General features: G+C 25.4%; 1 protein-coding gene across 1 annotated transcript; it reads right to left on the bottom strand.

Annotated features, from left to right (window-relative positions):
- LOC129985146 (afadin- and alpha-actinin-binding protein-like) lies at positions 1 to 24,895 on the bottom strand. Its single transcript, XM_056095068.1, has 12 exons — positions 24,700 to 24,895; positions 21,183 to 21,342; positions 20,160 to 20,314; positions 18,492 to 18,660; positions 16,765 to 16,903; positions 15,621 to 15,699; positions 8,810 to 8,948; positions 8,156 to 8,273; positions 5,259 to 5,371; positions 4,753 to 4,914; positions 3,997 to 4,190; positions 1 to 544 (listed from the first exon to the last, which is right to left on the bottom strand). The coding sequence occupies exons 2-12, from the start codon at positions 21,312 to 21,314 to the stop codon at positions 184 to 186; spliced, it is 1,761 nt and encodes a 586-aa protein (XP_055951043.1). The 5' UTR covers positions 21,315 to 21,342; positions 24,700 to 24,895; the 3' UTR covers positions 1 to 183.
- Between the last annotated feature and the right edge of the window lie 186 nt (positions 24,896 to 25,081).

Below are 25,081 nucleotides of genomic sequence, written 5' to 3'. Positions count from 1 at the left end.
TGTTTAAAAGTATTTTTATTATTATAAGGAACAATGATATATTAAGGCACTCATAAAAAGGAACAAATATTTTATGCTATATTCTGTTCCAAGCAGACAATTAAAACCAACCTTAAATTGATACTGACCACAGAAAATCATCTTTAGAGACAATAAATAAATAAAGTTCAAATACCAACTGTTTCATCTGGACATATGATTACGTCTTTTCTCAATATCATCCATTGCAGCTTTGAGAAGTTCTAAATTTTGCTCAGATGATACAGTAGATAATTCCAGTTCTTCATTGGAAGTGCTATTAGCTATTGAAGTTTCGCAAATGGAGGTCATATCTTGAGACTGGAATGGATATGAGGAAGAGTTCATTGCTGTTAAAGCCCATTTAGGAAGATTTGCATTCTCTGGACCAATGTCTTTTGATTCATCAGTGGAACAAGTTTCAACCGACAATACAGATTTTAACTCTTCAAGACTCAATTCTGATTTAGATTTTTTCTCTTCAGGAGTCACAAGGTTACCAACTTTCCACAGAGGAGTCGAGGATCTATTTAAAAAACAACAATTCATCATTTATGATATTAAAATGCAGAAATTTTTTATATTTATAATTCCTTAAGACTTCATACAAAGACCATCATAACCAGAAAGATATAAGCTTTGAAATGTAAAAACTACACTTCAAAAATTGTATTAAATAAATTTCATTAAAAATTAAATGAAGCAAAAATTAGTTTAAAAATGTTTAATTCCAAAAAGTGTTCATATAAAGCCCACTACAATAATAAAATATATAAAATTCCAGAAGTTTTAATATATTTCTTATTAAAATCCTTTTGATAAGTTGCAAAATTTATGATGAAAAATTTTAATTGAAACAATATTACATAAGACATTTCACTTAATATTAAACATATTCTTATTGAAAAAGTGTATAAAATTCATTATCTTGTTTTAAGCTCAATATTCATAATTAAAGGATCTAAATATTGTTAGAAAAACTTAGATCTGGAAACAAGGGGGGGGGGGGTATAGTATTTAGATTTTCAAATCAAATTGAATTTTGACAATTCGTTTCAGTATTCAATAATAATATTTAAGATTTAATTTGAAGTTACTGTAATGTTATTATAAGAATTGCTTAAAATATTAATATTCTGCAGATTTAATAAAACAATAATAGAAAGAGAAATAAAATGCTTCAATTTGATTTAACAATATTATAATACAGGAAAAATTACAGTTTAAATTGTAATAAAAGTTTTAAGAAATCTAAAATATTGCTATAGCTAAGTATATTACAGGAGAGATAATTTCAATATGTTAAAAGTCTAAAAAAAATGACATACAATGCCATTTTTATATATTTTCAAGAAAGGACAAAATTTTTTAATGGAAAACATATATGTCGTAAATTATGAGAGAAAAAAAATTGATTTCTGATATCTATTCAAGATTTTTTTCCTCCTTTTCATTAGAAAGTGTGCTTGTTTTACTTTGAAATTTTGTACTAAAACATACATTATAAACACAGAGTCATTCCTTTAAACACTTGTCATTTTGAATAAAATTAAAGATTACATGTTTAATGTAAAGAAAAATCTTTATTAACTGTGTGCATTTTAAATGATTATTCATTATCTGTCTTATTAAAAATGTCTACTTTTTAAAATCATTTTTTAAAGAAATAAAGTGATAGCAATTTTAAACAATATAACAAAAATGTAATATCAAAAAAGTTTTGAAGTGTAAATTTCTTGATTTGAAAAAGTATTTAAGTCTGAAAATAATTAAATTATAACAGTAATTATTTAATTTAGAATATTAGGAGCAGAAATTTATCGCCAAACACACTGAACAAATGGATAAATTTGCTACAGGTAAAACAGTTTAAAAAAAAATTTATATAAAAAATTAAAAGGAGAACTTTAACTAGTCCAAACAGCCCAACTAATTATAAAAAGGATTTTAAACAATTTTTAATTAATTAAATTTTTTAACAATAATAATTAAAAAATAAAAACCATATAACTGTTGTACCTTAAGTTGGTAGCAATATATTTCAGTATGATTTTAATTCACATGCACAGAGATATGTATTTTGCACTGATTTGTATTAGTATATATTATTTCAAATCATAAATTGCATAAAAACAAATAAGAATACACATTTTTATTAATTCTTCTCAAACAATTATTATTTCTTTACTTTCTTTTTACCATTTTAGATAAATTTGACTTTCATGTTCACTGATTACGCTCGTGAAAGAAATTACTGCATTAATTAGCTAGAATCATAAAATATATAGCTAAAATTGCTGCATTAAAAATATATTATCATTATTATTATTATTATTGTTGCATTTAAGAATTTAAAAAATCTTTATTTTAAACTGGGAAATTATGACAGTAATCTTTTAAATCAAAAATGTATCAAAAATCATTAAAATATTTTTTTTCAGTGTTTCTTACTGCAAAAGAAGTGATTATAATTAAAAAATTGAAGCACTGAAGTTGATTTATGCCTTTGCAAGACTTTGGGAGGGGATTATAAAATTCTATTATTTAAATCTCATTTTACTACAAATGTTCAAACAACAAATTATTCAAGATAATTTATAACAAAAAATTAGTATAAAAATTTGAAGAATATGAAGCTCAAAAATATTGATGAACTTTTTAAGCTTAATTACTTTTTCATTTAAAACTGAAAAAATAAAACATCCATAATTTCCCCACATTTATTTTAGAAGATTTTTGAAACGAAATTTATAGAATTTTTAAGGAAATAATAACAAAAAGAAATATATTGAATGATTCCGCATTATCTTTAAGAATATAATGAGGAATTTTGAAGAATTCGAAAGATTGAATTTTGAAGAAATTCAATTTTTCTATTAAAAAGAAATAAAAGTTTTAAATTACTAAAATCAGATAACATTTTTATCACATATATAAAAATAATTATTTTTAAAATTGTAATTATTATAATTATTTATTAAAAGTCATTACTGAAAAGAAGTAAATAATATTTCATACAAAAGTAAACATTTCAAAGCAATTCCAAAAAGCAAAAAAATGAGTTAGTGAGAAAAATATGATTGAATATATTGATGAGGTGGCACAGACATATACAGAGTTCTCCAATATTCAAATTATTCTAGATAAATAAATAAATGTAGCAAATTAAAATATGAAGCACTTGAAAAATTTAGTATTGTCACGAGCATTAATAGTACCTATCTATTTCCAAATAATTAAAGCTATACCAAAGTGCAATATGAAAAAAAGAAATCTTGCAGTTAACTTATATGATGGAATAAGAAGGTAGGAAAATTTCAATATCTATGAATATATGTTTTATTCCCAGAGTTATACATCTGACTTTAAATCATTTATTAGATTGCAAACCATAGAGAAAATTTTCATCTGAATATGAAATAATATTAAGCCTCAATTTATTATTTTAAACATCCCCTACATTTACACATTTAAAATATCTATTTAATATATAGTTAATAAAATGCATTCAAGTTGCATCTCAAAATTACTTATACTGATTACAAAAATCAAGGGATAATTCAAAATGGAAACATAGTGAAATAAAAATATTTCATCCCTCTCCTCCTTATTAAATAGCATAATTGCATTACATTTTATTAACCCAAATACCAATTATTATGCTTTGTAACATTTACAATTTTCTTGGTCAATATTATTAGAAGTACTTGGACGACAGCAGCCAACTGCTCAACTACTTTCAATCACTGACAAAATGTTATATTCGTATTAAATAAGTGAGTTGTAGAATTGATATTCATCAAATTTTCATAAGTAACAGGTGTTTAAAATAGGTATTTAAGATGCCATGAGCTTTTACAATAGTCGATAATTAAATAACAATATAAATTTAAGAAATAACTGTACTAAAATATATATCTATGAAATAACTACTTAAAGAATTACTTCCTAAAAGAAAAATCAAAGCTTTTTACTCACTGCACTTGATAATCTGGAGCACTCAGACATTGCTTGAGTTCTCTGGCAGAAGGCACTACAGTGGAACCATCTTTGGTAGTTATCACAGAAAATGAAGAGAGTGTATTGAGACTCTCATGCCACTGGGATGAGGGAGATTCTTGTTGCATGGCCATTTTGATTATTTTCAACTTCTGAAGTGCAAGGTCTGATTTCTGGATATAAAAGAAAAATAATTAATTACAAAAATATATAAAGAGAACATCTTGTACTGCTAATTTCACACTAGAAATGAATTTCCTTAATGTCTTCAAGACATTCTATACGAAACTAAGATAATGTACAATAAAAATAGTGGTTAAATAGATTAGTTAACTGTCTGAAAAAAATTAATAATCCTTGCCAATAGAAATTATTCTTGAAAATTTAAAATTAATTGAGAATAAGATTATGAGTACAATTTACACATTAAAAAAGTAATTTTTATTGATGGCTCTCTCTTGAAAAAATAAAATTTTATGAATTGAGATATTTTTAACAAACTTAAATTATTAAATTAATACTGTTTATAATATCTTTTTATTTTATAGGTTTAATTTGAATGGCAAATCAAAATCAATATTAAAAGTGTTGCAAACAATAAGATTTTTTTTTTTCATATATTGCATTTATGACTACTTTTATTTCAAACTAGAAATTAATGTGTCTGTACTTTAAAGACCTATTAAAAAAAGAAATAATGCAGCTTAATAGTTTTTAATCAAAAAGGATTATTACCTCTTTTTCTATGAATGAAGCAGTTTTAGAAAGCTCTGACTTTTCTTTCTTCAAATTCTCCTTTTCAAGCTCCAGCTGCTCTTTCATTGCATTTAAACTTAATTTCTCGAAACAACCACTTAATTCTTTATCTTTCATTTCTTTTTCTTCTGACACAGCCATCTTAAAATAAATATTAAATATAGTTATTAAAAAAGTGAAGACTTTTTTGTTACTTCACTTTTAAAACATTTTTTTTATGTAGGCACAAGAAGAACATGCATGCAAGTAATTGCATAAATGAAGCAGAGTTTCTTCTAAGTGCAAAAGTAAGAAGGCACTCCCTATAAATGCATAAAAACCATTTTGAAGCATTGGATGAATTTAGAGAGTAAAGATTAATTGCCATTAACTTAAAAAATATTATCACTAATTATAAGTATATAATGGAAAAGTTCTTTTAAATCAAAAATTCATTCAAGGTGACAGAAGAATCAGATTTTAAACAAAAATTATAACATAAATACCTGTTCACATGGTTTTGATTCTTCATTTAATTCTTCATGTGAAGATAATTTCAATTTCAAAAGAGTTGCTTCATTTTCACTCTTCCTAGAGTTATCAGCAACTATTTTTAAAGCTATAAAATGTGGAAAAACAGATATTATTTATATAATTGAAAGTTAAACTGTTAATAAACTGGAAGCCATTTTAAATTTTTAAAAAATCTTAAGTAAAGATCAACAGCAAAATAACAAATATCCTTCGACAACCAACTAGTCACCTACATTCTTTATACCAATATCTCTGCTAATAATAAAGGTGTGTGTGTGTGTGTGCTGGCACTTTACATGCCAGACTATTTGACCTACGGCTATCAAATTTGGCAAACATTGGACTGATTGCCTCAAAATTTTATTCAAATTTTAATTTACTAAAATTAAAATGAATTTTGGCATTTACCTTCCTAAATTATTATCACACAAAAGATAAATTTCATACCATTTTTTACAACTTTTTATTTAATTTTTTATTTACTTATTCTGCCTGATTTCTAACAATAGATTACATTATTGCCCTGAAATTCAAACTGTTTTCTTTGTTCCATCAAATATCTTATTGCATAATTTTCTTCCATTCTTGAAAGCTACGGAAAAAAGATTCTGCCTTATATCTCTGTAGTTAGTTTATGAAATTACAATGTTGTGGAATTTAGAAAATAGATGAACCATATATTTATACTTTTAATAACTCCATAATATTATGGAATTGTTTTCATTAGAAAGGATCATATACACAATAAAATGAACATTATAAGACAGTTAAAACAATGTAGTTTTAATATTAGACAATTTGGTGAAATCATGAAGTTATAGAAAATAATTTATTTGAAAACAAATATCAATATTCATGGCCAACCAGCTAGTCATCTGAGGCAATTAGTATATAATAAATGCAAGTGTGGTTTACTGTCCATGTCATTGTAACTCAGTAACCCACCCCTACAGCCTCCTGGTATGGTGGTAACCCTCCATTCCTCATTAATAAAAAAGTCTGTTTGGCACTGCAGGATTAGATTCTGAGATGCCACTGTCAAAACAGGGCATCACGCCAACACTATTTATAAGACGGAAGTCCATATAGGAAATCAAAGGCTAAAGTGGCAAAAACTTTCAAGAAGGTTCAAAATAGAATGTTGTAAAATGGCATAGATTTTTCCAGAATGATATAGAATCTTCTAGAAGAGTCGAAAATAATCCATAAATTAAATACAGATGTATTGAGAATATGATTTAGTTTAGCTTTATAATTTCTGTATTTAAAGATTTAATTTCTGTAATTTATATTTGATAGAAGCTGGTTGGCTTTGTCTTAGAAATACAAGTGTAATTTCATCTAGTTTAAAATAACAAGCAATCCAAAAAGGTCAGAAACACTATTTCACCAATTTTTATTAAATATGAAAGTTAATGACACTTGGATACATTATCAATGGTCTCCTATTTTCAAATGCCATCCATTTTCCTTAAGAATACCAAAAACACTAACTATAAATTCTGTGTAGAAAAAAATCTTGACAGTGTTCTTAGTCACAACCAAAAAAAAAAAAAAAAAAAATTAATTTGGAATTTTTTTTTTTTATTTCATGCAAAAACTCATGGTTCTCAGATAGGCCATCAAGGATCTTTTGTCCTCTGTCACTAACACTCAATAATTGGATTGATTTTGCCAATAACTTCACAAGTGTAGCTAAACAACCAAATTTTTCTCTCATTGCTATGTAATCATAACTTAAAAAATGGTACATCTTCTTTCGTACTGATGAAATTTATTTTATCAAAATCGACTGATCCAACTATATTAAGAGCCTTAATATGGCCTAGTAATAGTATTAATAAGACTAATTCAGCCATATCAATCCAAACTTTGATGGTCATCTTTTCACAAGAGAAATATAATAAAAATATAATTATAATAGTATAACTAAAATTAAAAAGATATTTTAAATTGTATTTGCAGATTAAAAATAGAATAAATAGCAAATTACTTCATTCATAAACAACAAATAATATTTCAAATATATATTAATTATATATTAACTAACGTAATTTAATTATAAAGCAAAACATTTCAAGTATTTTTAATGAATTTTATAATTAAAGAGAGCAAAAGTACATTTTACTATAGGATTGTTGTTGCTAATCTCCATGGCTTGACTTAGTCAGACCAAATCCAAAAATCCGTTGACAAAAAGAAAGTCAAAAACGAGGAAGGGAGAAGAATAAATTTCTCCCCAAAGAAATCCTAAACAGTCTAGAATAAGTCTTAAATTTTAATAGTATTAAATTATTTCTAAATATTTAATTTCTATTTTCAACACTCAGTATCTGTTGAATATTATCTTCTAGAAAAAATGTTCCCCTTTAGCATAAGTCTTCATTTGGTCAGTTTCTTAGGGTTTTTAGTTTTTGTTTAGACTTATGTATTTATTATTATTATTATTATGCACTGCTTTAGTGAATTGAATTGGAACAATTTTCTTCACTTCACAATTTTCTGCTATTAACAACCTTGTTATAGCAATAATACTGCTGCATTATCTCCTTTGTAGCAAATGTAGTGTTTCAAAAAAATAATTCGCTGTTATTTTTAATTAAATATAGAATATTCATTTGTTATAGTCATCTCATAGAGTTTTTCCATTAGTAATTCAGATTTAAAATGATATTTCACTTTTTTTTTAAATAATTTAGAGAATTTTCATATTTGTACATGAATCTTTCAGTTTCAACAGAATTGTAATACAATGTTTTTCCAAAAGCAAGTTGCAATGGAAGTAAATGATAGAAGTGTTTTATAAATACTCTACATTTATATACATTAAAATACTCAAATATATTAATACCAGCAATTTTATACTAACCATTTCCTTTCAATTTATTAAGTAAATATTGAAATCTGTCATCTAAAGTAACTCGTAAATCAGTTCTATTCCATATGGCTTTCAATGGAATAAGATCCATGAAATCTTGCATGCTGCCCTACAAAAAAAATTAATAATAAATGCTTACTCTTCAACTTAAACACATTTAAGTTACTGTGGCAATTATTAATTTATATGTATTTAATTTTTTGGAAAAAAATAATAATTTAACAATAAACATTTAACTTTCAAGTTAAATATACAAAACAAAAAAAGAATCACTTGAAAATTGTAAAATCAAATTACAATTATTTAGAATTCTATAGCTAAAACAGAGTCACTACACATATTTAGAAATTTTATACAGAGATCAAAATGAACTTAGTATGCCAAGTTTTCACAAGAATTTCAATTAATTAACAACAATCAGACTATGCAGGATCTCTCTTTAGTTTACTTCTTAATTCTGAAAATGTAGCATTAATGCATAATTTTGCATAATAGTAGCCTACACTTTTTAATAAATAGCTGGAGCTGTCCAAAAATTTTGTGTAAGAAAATATATAGCAAATATGCACAAAACATTAAAATGGGTGTTTCTAACTGCTTTATTTTCATTGTGATTCTTTTGATAGAAATGAAAGAAATACTCACTCCAATTGATAAATTAATTTCAATTATTTGATAATGAATCTGTTCAAAACAGCTGCGGTATTCAGAAATCTCTTTCATCATTTCCTGGCAACGATTTTCATAGCTGGATATAACAGAGCTGTACATTTCCTCCATACATCTAAAGTTACAAAATTCAATGAAAAACATCAGTTTAAAAATATTATATATCCTTAATAAAGAAACTAAACCAGTGGTTCCCAAAGTGGGTTCCACGAAAAAATTTAGGGGTACCGCATGACAAATTTTATTTGATTAAAAAAAAATAAGAATGGTGTTTAATATATTCCCATTTTCCTCGGAAAGTTTACAATCAACCCCCCCAAAATTGATGTAATTTTTTTTGTGCAATATACCGGTGTATGGATGTTTAATCGGGATCAAACTTTTGCTCCTACCAATAGATGGCCATAGTGGTATATTCCAAACTTCTGTTTTGGGTTACTGCTTTGGCAATTGTCTATGTCCCTTGGCTTCTTATAACCGCACCAGTTGATCTATGCAAAGCACGTTTTTATTTGTTTTCATCATAATCACCGATTTGCATATTCTTAAACAATATCGATTAGATAGAAAAGAAAAAGAAAAAAAAAATACTAAAAGTAATGTATAAAAAAATAAAAAACTGTGGATTATTGAAAAAAACCTAAACAAAAACTATCTACACTTGCATACCTTGCTGATATATTTGGAAAATTGAACGAAATATGTTTGGCTCTGCAAGGAAAACAAGTCAACATATTGCAAACAAAAGATAAAAAGGTTGCCTTTTCAAGGAAAATACAATATTGGATTTCAGCTGTGGAGCAAAATAACTTCGAGTATTTCCAGATGCTTAATGATTTTCTCGAAGAATCTGAAGTGGATTTAGATATGGAAATCTGTGATGGTATAAAAATGCATCTGTCCAGTTTACAGGAATTGCTCAGTGATTATTTTCCAAACTGAGAGAATCAAAAGAATTTCTGGATACAAGATCCTTTTAAAATAAAAGAAAAACCAAAAGGATTTCATTTCATGGATTATGAAAATTTGATTGAATTGAGTTTGGATACACAATTAGAAGCTACATTTAGAACAGTTTCATTAACAATATTCTGGTTAGATTTATTCGATGAATATCCAAATTTAGCAAAACAGGCTATTCGAATTACATTGCCGTTTGCAACCACTTATTTGTGTGAAACTGGGTTTTCAAAATATGTTGTAAAACCAAATAACGTAACAAACCTGATGCTGCACCAGATATGCGAGTTCAGTTATCAAATCTAACGCCCAATTTTAAGAGAATCATGGAATCAAAGAAACAGGTGCATTCTTCACATTAAAGATTTTCCATTTATTTTAGTTTTATGTTTTGTATTTTTATTAATTATTTCTATGATGATTTTTTTTTAAGTTTTGCTTAATTCAACAAAATCTGAAATACCAAAATAATACTTGTTTCATTTAATATCAGATATTAAATTTTGGGGTTCCACGACCAAAATAGTTTGGGAATCACTGAACTAAACAATCCATAGTAGAAAACATTAGATAAGTATTAATGAAAAAAATTAGAAATCAATCCTTCAAAAATGAAACCTGCTATCATTTAAAATATGTTGATGGACATATGAAGTAAACAAAAATATATGCAATGAATTATTGTTGTTCTTGTCTTTCCAATTTTAAAATCATTTCACATTATAGTTTGATATGAATATAATTTTCACTTTATTAACATTTATGTAACAATCGCATTTTGAATACAAAAATAGCTTCAGTCGCAATTTGGGAGTTCAAACAGTATTCTGGAGGAGGAAAAATAAATGTTTGTCAAAAAATATTTTTCAATTGATCCTTTTTCCAATCAGATTTCTTATTATTTTATTGATAAGAATAAAATTTATAAGTAAAAGTGACTCCATTTTTGAATTTGGAATCCATATTTACAGTCTTATGAAAATTTAATTAAATAATTAATTTAATGCAAACTAAAGAGACAAATCAATCACAAGAGAAGTCAGCATCACAATTTTAGCATCAATCTCATTAATAAAAAATTAACTTAAAAGTCAAGTTTATAACTGTACTTATAATCTATAGAGTCTTTTCCTTTTGAGAAGATGTGAATGAAAAAAGTATTTATCTACCTAACAGAATTATCAAATTAAAAACAGTCTATATTTGGATAGAACAAATTTTATTTTTAAAAAGAAACTTTTTTGATAATGTTTTGTAAATGAACAATCATTTCATTGAATTGTTTTGCATTAATATAATTTTTACTAAAATAAAGAAATGTCTCTACAAAAATAGATGTTTTATTAACCATCAATCATGCTGTTATATGACTTTACTTAAATATAGCTTTTGCAAAATTAAAGACATGTCTATTTATTTTAATGAAAGGATAAATTTTTTCTCCAAATTCTGAACAAAATCATAATTTAGTATTTTAAAACTAAGCATTTCATAAATTATATATGAAAAAAAACTAAATGTATTTTATAACATCTAAAGTCAAGTTATTCAAAAATAAGTGTTTAACATATACACACTTTATTTGCTAAAATTTCCAACTATTAAACTTAATGTGGTAGATGAGCTCAGGGAAATCAGGAAAACCAAAAGTGGTCATTTTGCACTCAAGCCATATTGTTAAAAATGCTCTTTTTGTATCAAAACATGTTCATATTTTTTAACCTACAGACATAATATAGACTTGGAATAAAAAAATAAATAAATAATAAATAAAAAAAAACCTGGACTTCATAAAATAATGAATCAGGGAAAACAAATTAAAACATAAATACTGAGAAATAAAATAAGTATGATTAATTGAACAATAAAATATATTTATATAAAATCAATTTATATAAAAAGTATTTGAGATAAAATATAGTAGAATTATTGCATAAAAGGAAAATAATGGATTTCAACTATTCCAAAATCCATATTTCCATGGAGAGTGTCATGTCTGAATCTATTATAACAGCCATACCTTTAATTAATGTTAATCATATTATTAATATCTATATGCATTGAAAAGTTATTACAAAAAGAAAAAGTAAATCCAAGGATATACATATTTTGAATTAAATTTTATAATATCAAATGTAAGGAACATATGACACATTATGAATACATACATTTTTAAATACAAAATCAGCATAAAGAAATATTTTGCAGTCACAGCAAAAACATTTCTCTGAGAAATTATTTAAACTTAATTTATTGTTTATTAATTATTGTTTGTTGCAAATTATAGGTTATGTGATAAGGTAAACCTAAGAAGAAATAGCCAAAACAAGGTTTTAAGTTTTTGCCCATCATTTTGGCAAGGTGAAGTATTCCTCAAACAGAAAATCATTTTTTTATTTAAGCCACACAGCCATGAGTCAACTGTATTTAAAAAGATAAGTTACATAACAGTTTAGAAAACGTTTTACTTTGGAGAATTATGCAAAATAATAACATAACTTTACTTGTCACATTCAAGATGAAAAGTCCAGAAATTTAAGTGTGTTATTAATTTAAACAAACATTAATGCACATTCTGTAATCATGGCTCCTAAAAATGTTTTTCGACAATGGAAATATATGATTCATCAACAAATTTTTAATATTTTGGAAAAGTAATTGCTACAAAATAACTCTATACAACCAAATACTGATTTAACATTTTTTTTATTGCTGATGATGTCTTTTCAATGATAAGGCATCAGCAGCAGTAGAAAAATGTTAGATTAAAATTATCTCTCATTAAATTATGTTACTCCAAATTTTAAAGAATAACCTTCATAATCAAAATTTAACAATCACCTAGTAAGCTTTTATATTATAATCCTTCTATATTACAATCATAAATGAAGAGCAACAGTTTCTTTAAACTTAATAAATGAAATAAGTCATTAAATTTTATTTCTATTAGAAACTAATACACTCACAATGCACAATTAGCAAAAATACATATGATTTATTGTGATATAACTTTCATTGAATTATTTTGTTAATTTTAGATGATAATTTTTTCTATTTATTCTATCAACATGACTTTATCACTTTAGTATTATTCAGAAGTTTCTATAAAATAATCAATTCATTATCACAATTAAAAAAAAAACTTATCTACATAGCAATTTTTAACTCAAATATTGAAAAACAAACTGCAAATACCATTGTAACCATAATTTGTTAAATTTACCCAAAACTTGTCCATTCCTTTAGCTTTTGAATGAGCCTGCAATAAACTATACCAGTGTTCTAGTTCTGGAGATATTCAATATTTTGTTTACAATACATAATTAAAAGATTAGTGTTCATGAAAAAAGGAAACATGTGAAATTTGCACATTGGACTAAGTCGTGTCTCACTATTGCTGCTAAAATTATTACTTCATTTGCCATAAAAACAGATAATTGTTGACTAATTTTAACTTGACATAAATAAACAGAACATAATAAAAATAACAGCTCTGTCCATCCATTCAGCCACTGTATATGAAAGCTTACACACTACTTATATATAATAGTTAAAAACATGAGACTAAACCTGATTGATCATGATGTCACAGTCAATTCTTATTGGCCATGAAACTACACAGCTATGAAATTTACATAAAATAAAAGCAACTCAACATTGAAAACAAACTATGTATCTAATTATATGAGTTGAACAAAACAATTTTTATGTCAAGAAAAAACTTATAAAGGATAACAAGGAGTCATTTCACTCCTTATTTTTCTCGTCCTTGTTTCAGTTAGATTCAAAAAAAGAAAATTTTAAAGCCAAATAAGGAAAATTACACTTTTATTAAGTTTCTGGCGTAATGGTAATAAACAAGCATATCTTCATATTCAAAAGCATTCAAATTGGGAGATTTACATACATTCAGTTTAACCATCATCCCTTTTGATAAAGGTCTATTTCAAAAAAAGCCATATTTCAGTGATGTATTATTAATGAAAGTTTAAATTTCTTTGAACTAGAACACTGATATGGTTTATTTTAGCCTCATTTGAAAACTGATGGTATGGACAAGATTCTGGTAAATTTGACAGATTGCAGTTAGAATACAGCATTCAATGTTACATATTTTAGCAATAATTCAATTTTGCATTTCACAAGGTTTTGGCATTTACTTAGCCTTAAATTCAAGTATCTCTGATAAAAAATGCTAACTTGCAGGATTTCCCCTATTTGTTTTTTGTTTTGTTTTCTCAAAATAGGCACTTATTTTGTTTATAAGTCTATCAGGAACTTATTAAATTTGGTTTTTCTCCAATAAATAGCATATTTATTTTAACAAATAGGGTTTCAATAAAATATTAAATTTTAATTTAATTTTAAAAATTGGGTTCAATAAATTCATTTTAACAATAATTTTAACCAAATTTAGAAATAGTAAGAGATTAAACAGTGAATGTTTAATATTTTGATAAAAAAAATAAAAACATAATGCAAAATGAGTTTCAATGAACTCTGAAAAACTGATTAAAATACAGAAAGAAAAAGAAAAAATATACAAAAATGGGATCAGTGTCCCTAAAACGTTTTTTTTTTTTTTTTTAAATTTTAAGATGCATTAAAAATATTTTTTGTGCAGTAATATGTTCTGAAACTAAGGTAGAAAACAGTAAGGCATTGCATTCTTTTTGAAGGACATAAAAACTTTTACTTCATGTACATAATTTTTCTAAGGGCTAAGGAGCATGTGCACCAAATTTCAATTGAATCCATCAAAACATGTAAAATCGTATAGGTTCAAACAAATAAGCAAACATTCAGTTATAAAATATATGTATAGATTAAGTATGAATTAAATAAGAGAATTTTTCAGAAATATTTAATAGAATATGGTGATGAATTACCAATGGTCAAGGGTGACAATAAATAGCAATTATATGGTATAACATATACAAAAGTATATGCATTTTTTTTTCCATATATATGGATCAAATAAATGTATACAGAGTAACAAGTACAGTGACTAATTTCAAGCACACATTCCTGTAAATTTCTCCCAAAGTTATGTTAAAAACATACAGATTAAAATAACTGTAAAGTAAATTTAAATTAATTTTTTAATTGAAAAATTAACAGAAAAACGGGGAGTGGGAAGTTTCAAATACCTATATTAAAAGATATTTAAATTACAGTAAAATATCGAAAAGTAAAGATTAATTTTGAACATTCCTTCATAACATCAAAAATTAAATAACAACATTCAGACTTTAAATTCTGGCTTAATAGATGGTATATATCAGTAGAAATTTTATTTAGGAGTTTGGAAATATATACAGAGTTTTTAAATAAATTAAAAGATGAATAAGAGGAATAATGAGATGCATTTGGTTAAAACATGATAAAGTAACAAGTAAAACGGTTCAAAAAGTAAGATAATGAACATTAATAAATTAAAAGCAATTCAAATATTTGAGTAGAATTTATTTTGAACACTAGTTATCAAATTTCTATAAAATAAAGTTATTAAAAAAGAGATTATTTTTAATTTCAAGTAGTTCTTTCTACTATCATATAACACCTAGAAATACATCCTACATTATTCACCACCAATAAGGTTACTTGTATTTTTCTATATACAGTTAAGATGCTATTGTTTATAGAGTCTTTTGATAATACACTTCTAATAAAATTTAATAAATACACTTCTTGTCTTGAGTTAAACAAAAAACTTATATATTTCCCAATTAGAAGAATAAGCACTATTTGAAGATGTTATAATTGCATTGAAAATAACATTGACAAAATCAAACTAAAAATCAAGTAAACATAAAATATGACTTACGATTTTGCTACAGAGCCAGTTTGCCATTTTCCTCTTTGTTTAGAATTTCTTTGTAATAAATAAGATGGGCTAATACTTGCTAAAAGAACAACAAATAAAGAGTCATCAGTAATAATCTGAAACATATGGCTATAATAGAAGAAATCGGTGAAATATATTTTTTTTAAAATGGTGTAAAAATCTTTAATAAGCACAATAAATTTACAGCATCAAAAAAAAAAAAAAAGGGATTCTCATATAAGTAAAATTTAAAAATAATTTTAGCATAATAAGTTATTATAGTAATTCATAAAATTAATAATAAATAGCCGCAAAAATAAACTGTACAGAAAATTCCTTCTCTGCCATAAATTCCTCTTCCCCCCCCCCTTATGAAATTAAGAAAAGAAACTAATATAACAGTGTCTTTGTAATTAAAACATTGAAAATAGAATATTACCAAGTTAAACTTAATTCAAATTAAATTTTAACAGATACATTTAAGCCCCCACCCCCTCCCACATCCTCATAAAGAACCAAAACTCATTAATACCCAGTAATAAATTTAATATTCTAAGAATAAAATTAAAGAAGATTTCAAAATTAATAGAAATTCGAAAGAACAAGCATAAAATTCAAAATGTAATCACTCATATTTTTCAATTTTTAGAAAAATTTAAATTGTATTAATTTAAATTTAAAAAAAAATATTAAAAAAGCATGATAGAAACCATACTGTGACTTCATGCAATTCAATATATATTTTATATTAGATATTTTTAATTTCAGAGCTGCAGAATAAATTTTAAAGGATCCCTCCCCCTCTAGGAAATAATTACTTCTGAATTTTAATCAATGGAATAACACTTGAAAAAATATTTTTACAAAATGTGAAATTGAATATTATATCTTAAATTTGATTTTATATCTTAAAATTAGGAACCTATATGCATTGAGTCATACTAGAACTCATTTACTATTCTTCCAAAAAATAACATAGAGAATTACCAGAAGATCTTGTAATATGTGAACTTCTCTAATCTAATATTCTGAACTCGTAATATGCGAGTTATACAAAAATGTAAAGTGTGTTATTAAGAGCAATTATTTGTAAAAAAAGAATGCGTTCAATATTTGTACCAACTCAAAAATGAATGAAACTTACCAACTTTCTTATCGGGATTTCTGTCTGAAATTATCTGATTCAATTTAGTTTTCATCTGGCTTATAGTATTTTCATATTTACGCATTTCATGCTGATATGTAATTTTCTGTTGCTGCATTTGAGAAGATAGCTTCTTTGACTGAAAAAAAAAAAAAAAAATGAGAAATTTACATTTATGTTATTATTTAATGATATAAAAAAATGTGCAAGAGTAATTAATTCTCAATACTAAATAACACAGTATTAAACTGAAAAAAAAAATGCAATATTACATATAATGTTAAAACAAAGAAGTCTCAATACTTGTATCTGTTACAATTTTTATTCCCTTCAATTCTAAAAATTTCAAATATTTGTAATTAATTAATTCATTCATTAAAATAATATCTTATTCTTACATTAATATAATGATTAAGTATTCCAGATCAGCAGTATTATAATAACTGATTTCAGGAGGAAGGGAAGCGAGCAAACAACAAGACTGATCACAAGCCTCATTCTTGATGTTTTAATCAGTTTTGTACGCCTGAATGCATTGATTCCTTTGTGTTAAATAAACCCTGGCTATATGCATATCAAAAACTGTAATCAAGTTATTTGGGAGAAATAATTCAACATTTGCCTACCCCCTCATTTACAAGCACAACATAATAGAAGTACTATTAATTAACAAGCATTTCACTCCTGTTCCTATTGTTCTAGTCTATTTTTTCTCCATAATAAAAAAAAAGAATTTATTTCCTTTCCCAATTGTTTCACCCCAAATTATGATGGGCAAAGTTATTAGTACTTAACCTTCACATTTAGTTGTCTACCCACCACATTAATAGTATTAAGTCATGTCAACTGACTTTGCTAAATTACATCTAAACAAAAGAAGGTTCCATTATATTTTAATTATACTTACATAATAAATTTAAAAATATTCTGATTAATTAGCTTGGCTGACTTGAAAAGACACAAAATTAACTGTTGAAATTAAAATGATTATAATCAGTTTTTTTTTTTTTTTTTTTTTTTTTTTTTTGCAATGGCTCTTGAAACAATGGCAATGAATGAAGGGGAAGGGGGGGGCAAGCAACCATTGATGATATGTCCACATGGTTCATGAACTTTAATATGAAATTAAAACTGAATGGAAAGCTGGTTCTTTGGTTTCATTAATTATTTTAAATATATTAAAGAATAGAGGCAACTGACACCATAGAGAAATTATTGTCAGTTTGATGCCTCAAAAGTTGGAGCAAAAATGCTAATTTTTTTTTTCACTGAAATCACTTTTTAAGATGTTTCAGATTTTGTATGGTTTGTAATGCAAAAGTTAGAAGACAAATAATATGAACACTCTTCCAGCATTCTGTAAATTCTAAACAGATTATATTAAAAATAAATTCAAGATGCACAAGATGTCATTTAATTAAGAGATATAAGGCATTCCATCAAGAGACTATGTAATTTATTTATTTTGAAAAAAATGCTTACAAATTTCATATTTTTCATTTTTAAAAATTTTTTAAAAACCATAATTGTTTTATGAAAAATGCATTAAGCTTGGTGTTAAATTTAAAATATACTATGCCCTTTTTTTTAAACCAAACAATATGCAATACACACTATATTATATATATATAGAGAGAGAGAGAAAGCATCAAACAGCAACCAAAATAAAAACATAAAACAGCCTCTAATTTTTAAAAATAGCAAAATTATTTTGATAGACTTTTTACCTCTTCCTTTTCATTCTTGATGGTTTGCAAAAGACGATTGTTTTTTTCTTTCAACTGTCTCTCCCTTTCTAATACACTCTTGTATTTGTTTTCAGATTGTTCCAAGCTCTCTTTTAGTAGTGCATTTTTTTTACTCAAAGTACTCAAATCACTTGATAAACGACGATTTCTAAAAAAGATCATGAAAAATAAAATAATATTGAAAGATTTCAAATAACACAAAATAAAATAAAAACACATTATTCAAACATATCAGAATATCAAAAAAATGTGCTTGCTGAACCTATGCCTGGCAAAGGCTACAATTCAATTTGGAACAGAACGGAAACATCTGCTACAATTTTCATCTAATTTATGTGACTTTACTTTTCTTATACAAAAATAACTCTTGCACTGATCAACCACAAAATAAACCAAAATTTCTTATAGAATTTTGAAAAATCTCCTTAATTTAATAAAATATCATATCTAAGTGTAACTAATCAAGAAGTTTCCATTCAATCCTCTGCTCAGACCTACAAAATTATTCATGCTTCATAGAATGATACTGACTTTGAAATCGTTAAAAGGAAATAAACATAGAAAGAATCTAGATTTAATTTTTTTTTAAATTCAAACTTAGCATCTGATGAGACAGATTCTAATTCTCAACTGAGTGGCTCCAGTGCATTTGAAGACATTGTTAAGTTTGATATGGATGAGGATCTAAAAGATATTTCTAATAGCATAAACTTTATAAACTCACACCCTGCTGTTAATAGTATGACTACTGATGGGTGATTGCTCACATACCATTGTATAAATAAAATTAAAACTAAGATATATTAATTTCACTGATTTTAACTAATGCTTTATTTAAAGATAATTTGGCATTTTGGTTATGATAAAATAAAAGCAATTTTAACATAATTACTTTTTTCAAATTTAATTCCTCGTTTTAATAATCACAATTTTGTATTTTATTTAAGCACTGAAATTCTTATTCATAGCTTTAGTATCAACATGAGAAACTTATTAAAATCTTATATTCAGTTTTATCTATTACCATATGTTGGTGCAGAATAGATAAATTTGATTCTTGTGTAATAAAGCCACAAATATGAACTCCAATTAACAGAAACCAAACACAGTAAATTGTTCAGAAACCAATACAGTTAAGAATTTTTTTTTAATTAGCGAATTTTGAATTAATCATATTTTTAAGTTATTAAAGGACTTAAAGCTGTTTTACTTTTTATCCTAAGTCAGTATATATTAATAATTATTATACAATAATTAATAATTATTTATGAATTTAAAAAAATCAATTTTCTCAATTTTTATTTTCTGAATTTAATTGTATGATTTTCGAGCACTTCATAAAATGCTTATAATATAATATTCTCATAATTCAAGAGATTAGTAAAATTTTATTATAATTTGAAAAAGAACTGTATGATAATAAATTATTAAAAATATATTTTGAACATTTCAAGATGAAACTTACTAACAAATAAAAAAATTATATGTATTAAGCAGTTTGATTCTATTAAACTACACAATATACAGAGATAATTTTTATAAAAGGAAAAATTATATCTGTATCATTTAACTTATAATAAATGGAGATCATAAGATGATACAAAAAATGCAGCAGTTGTCAGTTTTAAATAAAGTTAACTCTTATACCTGCATTCAAGGTCATCTTTAATTTGAGCATGCTCTCTACAGCTTCCAATTAATTCAAAAGTAACATTCAGTAACCTCACAATATCACAATTCACAGCATATCCACAATCACTAGAACTAGAATATATGGACGGATAGCCTAAGGCACTTAGTTCCTATAAGATGAAATCAATTGTATTAATGAATTTTAATCTTAATTTTTTTTAATTGATAGTAATACAGCTTACAAGTTTTAACAAAGAGCAGAATTAATCTCATTTATTTCTTTAAAAAATATAATAAGAAACATACTATAAATAATAACAAATTTCTAAATTTAATTCATAATACAATATATTACAAAAAAATTGCATATTGAAACAAAAAATTTAACTGCCAATTCAACCGTATTCATAATGATTTGAAAACTACTTTATACTAAATGTAAAAAATAAATTAAGACATAAACTATCACATATAGAAGGTATATTTTAGACAACTTATCAAATCAAATAAGATGAAACAGCACATTTTTTTAAATGTCCCTTTAAAGTTTATAATGGAATTCATTGTTTAATTAAATATCTTCATAAAAGTATAGAATTTAAAAGAATTCATAATATAAATCCTTGAACGAAATTAAATCACTTATTCATATTTTGCTGAGAAATTTAGGTTTCTCACATGCCATGAATAAAACAATTTAAATAATGAATCATTTTTCCCTCATTACATTTTATTTATTCCTTGAAAACAAAAATTGAACCATTTTAAGTGCTTGAAAATTTGAAACTTTAATGGAAAAAAAAAACTTTTATGCTCAATGTTCAACTCATAATACAAATTAAATTTTGATTCTCACTGAAAAATAAAATCAATTCTAAATCAATGGATAAATTTATCTTTAATGAAAATTTATGTAAGATAAGAAAGCATACAGTTGCAAATTTTTAAAAATAGCTTGAAAAGAATTAAAAAAAAATGTTAATTTAAAAGATCTTTAAAAATTCAGTCAAGAAAAACTTACAAAAGTATTATTTTTACCTGAGATATATGTCTTAAGCACTCATCTATGTTTTCTGAAGAACAGAAATCATTATTTCCCGAAGAAAAATTGTTTTCCATCCAGTCAAAAGGAACATAATCAGTTTTGTATATGCTTCGAGGCTGATTCATTTGGTTTGAATTTTTATTGCATTGCAAGCTGTAAATTAAAATATAAAGAATTTAAAGAAAGCTAAGATTTTATGTTGAATTCATTGAAAAAAAAAAGAATTGTTTAAATTCATTAATCAACGAACGTTCTGTAAAAAACAATTTTAACAGTGATATCACACTTCCATAACAAGCAATAATTGTACAGACCTTCAGCAAAAAAAGGATCTCGCAGATCACAAACAGTTGCATAAAAAAATCTTCAATCATTAGTACAAATTTTGTTATATATTAAAAGTACATTATATTCATGAATTCTATTCATCTTGGCTTACCTTAGATTTTTGCTTATATATATTTAATGTAGTTTTCTTATTATTAAAATATAAAGAAGAAAAGAAAATCCATACAAATCAAAACATTAATATATAAACTGTTGCATATAAAACAACTTATACTAACATAAAAGCTGTTCTTGTATGTAAAGACATACATTTCAGTTATATGTCTCTAGTTAACAATTTTGCACCCTGAAATTAAATGAAATTTTTCACAATTCCTTTACATCATATATCCATTTACTGCCTAAAATAAAAATATTAAGCATAATACTAATAGTTAGAGCAAACTTAAATATATGTTCTAATAATATCACTCTGAGTACTGTACAACTGTCAAAGCTTAAAGATACATAGGGATCAATACTGTGTTTAAAACTTATATCTAAGCTTGTTTGTCAATATCAAAAACTGTTAAAAGATATTTTATATTACTAACATAACTAAATAAGTTACAGTAACTCTTAGTCTTTATTAAATTGCTATGAGATTTGGTCACATTAATGAGACCACCAGTTAATAATCATAGCATTCCACCATGAATGAAACATGACACTTGTTTTAATAAAATCCAACAAATCACTTCACTGTGTACAACACAATTCTATCCAAATGGGCTAGAAATGATACATAAAAGATATTCATGAACATTTGGAACTTTCTCAATTTCAGTGCTCCAGAGAGTTGATGAATAATTATCTTAAGAATGAACAGCAGAACTAAAAAGGTCTGATAAATTCTCAATTTAAATCTGAAGAAAGTGGAGAAATACTGTGAATTAATTCTTGTGAAATCCAACCATTCAGGCACAATTTTAGTTCAGTAATATATTTCAATGTTGTGTTGGAAAAGCCATATCTATACATAGAATAGGAAAAGCCATCTATTTTTGTGATCTTTAAGAGCTGATGTAGACTTAACCAGATTTATAATGCTTTCTACAATGATGACCAGATACAGAACAAGTGGTAAAACATTGCCCATGCATTAATACATTATTAAATGTTTTCATTAATGTTGCTAGTTTCACTAATGTGCATCCATTTAACTCTATACGTCAAAATCTGTCTTTTCAATAAAACAAATATGACTCTTGCAAGAAAATAAGCTTTGTTATTAGGCATAATAATCCATTGTTGATACTGCAACACAAAATATGATACTTTGGCCATACAAGCACTTCAGGTCTCTATTCACATAAAAAGTTCACTGAAATATCATTTTTAATATACTTATCACTATCTTTCAAATATGTACTATAATGTGTTATTTGGCCTGAAAGCATTGCTGCAGCTGCTGCGTGTCTCTCTAATCTATTCCTAGTAAACACACTGCAGTTATTATATAGCATGAGATTATATCATTTTGAAGTCTTTGACAAAAGTTATCAACAGTAGCAAGTGAAACATGAGTTACACAATTTCATCAAAACTTCATTTACTTCAGAAACCAATAATTGTACTTTTTTTCCCCCCATTATTCATGACATGGCATTAAGTTCTCCAAATATCCACAATGTTTTTTTATTTATAAGTTCATCAAATCTACAGGTTATTAATAATTTGAAGTACTGGCTTGACTTTGCTGACATCAAAAGTAAGAGACTGTCATAATAATGATTAAATCATGTATATAAAAGCAAACTTTTTGGAGAAAACAATTCTTCAAGAGCTGACTTCTATAAAAAAGCTAAATTAACTTTTAATTAATATGAATTATTTATTTATAGTAAAAAAATTAAACAAGTTGAAGCAAAAAATTCAACCATGGCATAGAAAAAAAGTCAAAAACTGAAATGTCCTTGTTATTCAGACAACTCTGCTCATTTTAAGGAAACAATATTATATATATATATATATATATATATATATATTCATGAACCATATTAACATAAACAAAACCTGTATAAAATTAAGGATAAAAGTTTACTTTTACTTTTCTTAATTTTATTTTTAACCTAACTTTTTAAAATTCAAACCTTCATAAATTTTTAATACAGGACATTTATTTATAAGTGAATTTTTTAGAATATTCTCATATATTTAATTTAATTGCAAGATAAAATTAATTGTGAGACAAGCAACTGAAATTATGGACTGTCCCAGCTAATACAAAAAAAAATCTATTCAAAGGAAAAATAATCTTTATTTATTCTAATAATTATGAATAGTAAAAAATTCCAAATAGATAAATACTATATCCCTTAAAGATTTTTATATATATATAATGAAACAAGACATTAAAGAAATCAGTTGATTATAAACTATCCAAAATTTTCTATAAAATGCCAACCATTAAGATAGCTACTTTTCAGAAAGAAACTAATAAAGGCCACATCATCATATGTCTTAATGTATCTTTATTAAAGGCCATATCAATACAAACATAATATTTTATTTATAATCAAGTTTTTGTATTTTATTTATAGTCAAATAATCCATTTATTGAAAAATTTTCATTTTCAGAAAATAACAAAAAACAAATGATAACAAATCTTGTAGTCCTGTTCCACAACAAACCTTACAGTTCCATAATTTTCATAGAAGTAAATTATAAACTTCAAAAAATGCCTTTAAATGTATATATTTTATAACCTAGCTTCTTATACCTTTTTTTTTAAACCATGATTTTCATGTAAAATACTTGTAATCATTTTCCTCTGCTCTTAAATAACTTTGTAAAAAGATGTAATTGCTCTTTAGAATATACATAATTCATTATTTTAATTTCAGTTAACACAATCTTAAAAAAAATGTGCTAACCCCATGTTACTGAAAACATTAAAACTGAAAACGCAATGAGATAAAACATCAATACAAATAAATAGTTTGATCCTTTTTTTAAAAAGCATGCATACTAAACAATCGATGTCTCCGGCTAATGACAAACTTAGCTTAGATAATTTTTCAATAAGTTCATACAAATGATTCTTAGAAATAGCAGGAATATTTTTATACTATATGGTTTGACACTCCTGTGTCAATAACAGATAACCTCTAATAAAAAAAATTAAAAAACAATACAAATTAAAAAATGCTTTTAGGTTAAAAGTAAAATCTTAAACTTACAAATAAACAAGTTTGACGTTTTTGAATCTTTGGACAATAATAGGAAAAAAAAGGGGGTTAGATATTTGTGAAATTTATTCTGTAAATCATTCTATACTGCAAAGAATTCGATGTAATTTAGATTCTATCAGCTGAACTAAAAGTTAATTAAAAGTGTCGAATTTGAACTAAAACTCAAGTAATTTACGAGACTCGTTAACCGGAGGACGCTTGAACCCCCCATTTGAAGTTGAAAGGGGGGGAGCAGTGGGGGGGAGCAGTGGGGGGAAGCAGCACTGGAGGACGGATTTCATTCCGCTAGTGATGGAAATGGGGGAATCGATGTATGGTTGCTTTCGGAAAAGCTTTTTTCGCCAAAATTTGAAAATTTATTTACCCGCCA

Source organism: Argiope bruennichi, chromosome 9, assembly GCF_947563725.1.
Source record: "Argiope bruennichi chromosome 9, qqArgBrue1.1, whole genome shotgun sequence".
Lineage (NCBI taxonomy): Eukaryota > Metazoa > Arthropoda > Arachnida > Araneae > Araneidae > Argiope > Argiope bruennichi.
Note: the sequence above shows the minus strand (reverse complement) of the source record. Positions and strands in the feature narration are given on the sequence as shown.

Excerpts from the sequence above, each read along its gene's own strand:
- LOC129985146 (XM_056095068.1), bottom strand. The coding sequence starts at position 21,314 with ATGAATCAGCCTCGAAGCATATACAAAACTGATTATGTTCCTTTTGAC. Across the intron at positions 15,700-16,764 it reads AAATCCCGATAAGAAAGTTG|CAAGTATTAGCCCATCTTAT; the intron begins GTAAGTTTCATT and ends TTGTTCTTTTAG. Across the intron at positions 8,949-15,620 it reads ACTGGCTCTGTAGCAAAATC|ATGTATGGAGGAAATGTACA; the intron begins GTAAGTCATATT and ends TTGTAACTTTAG.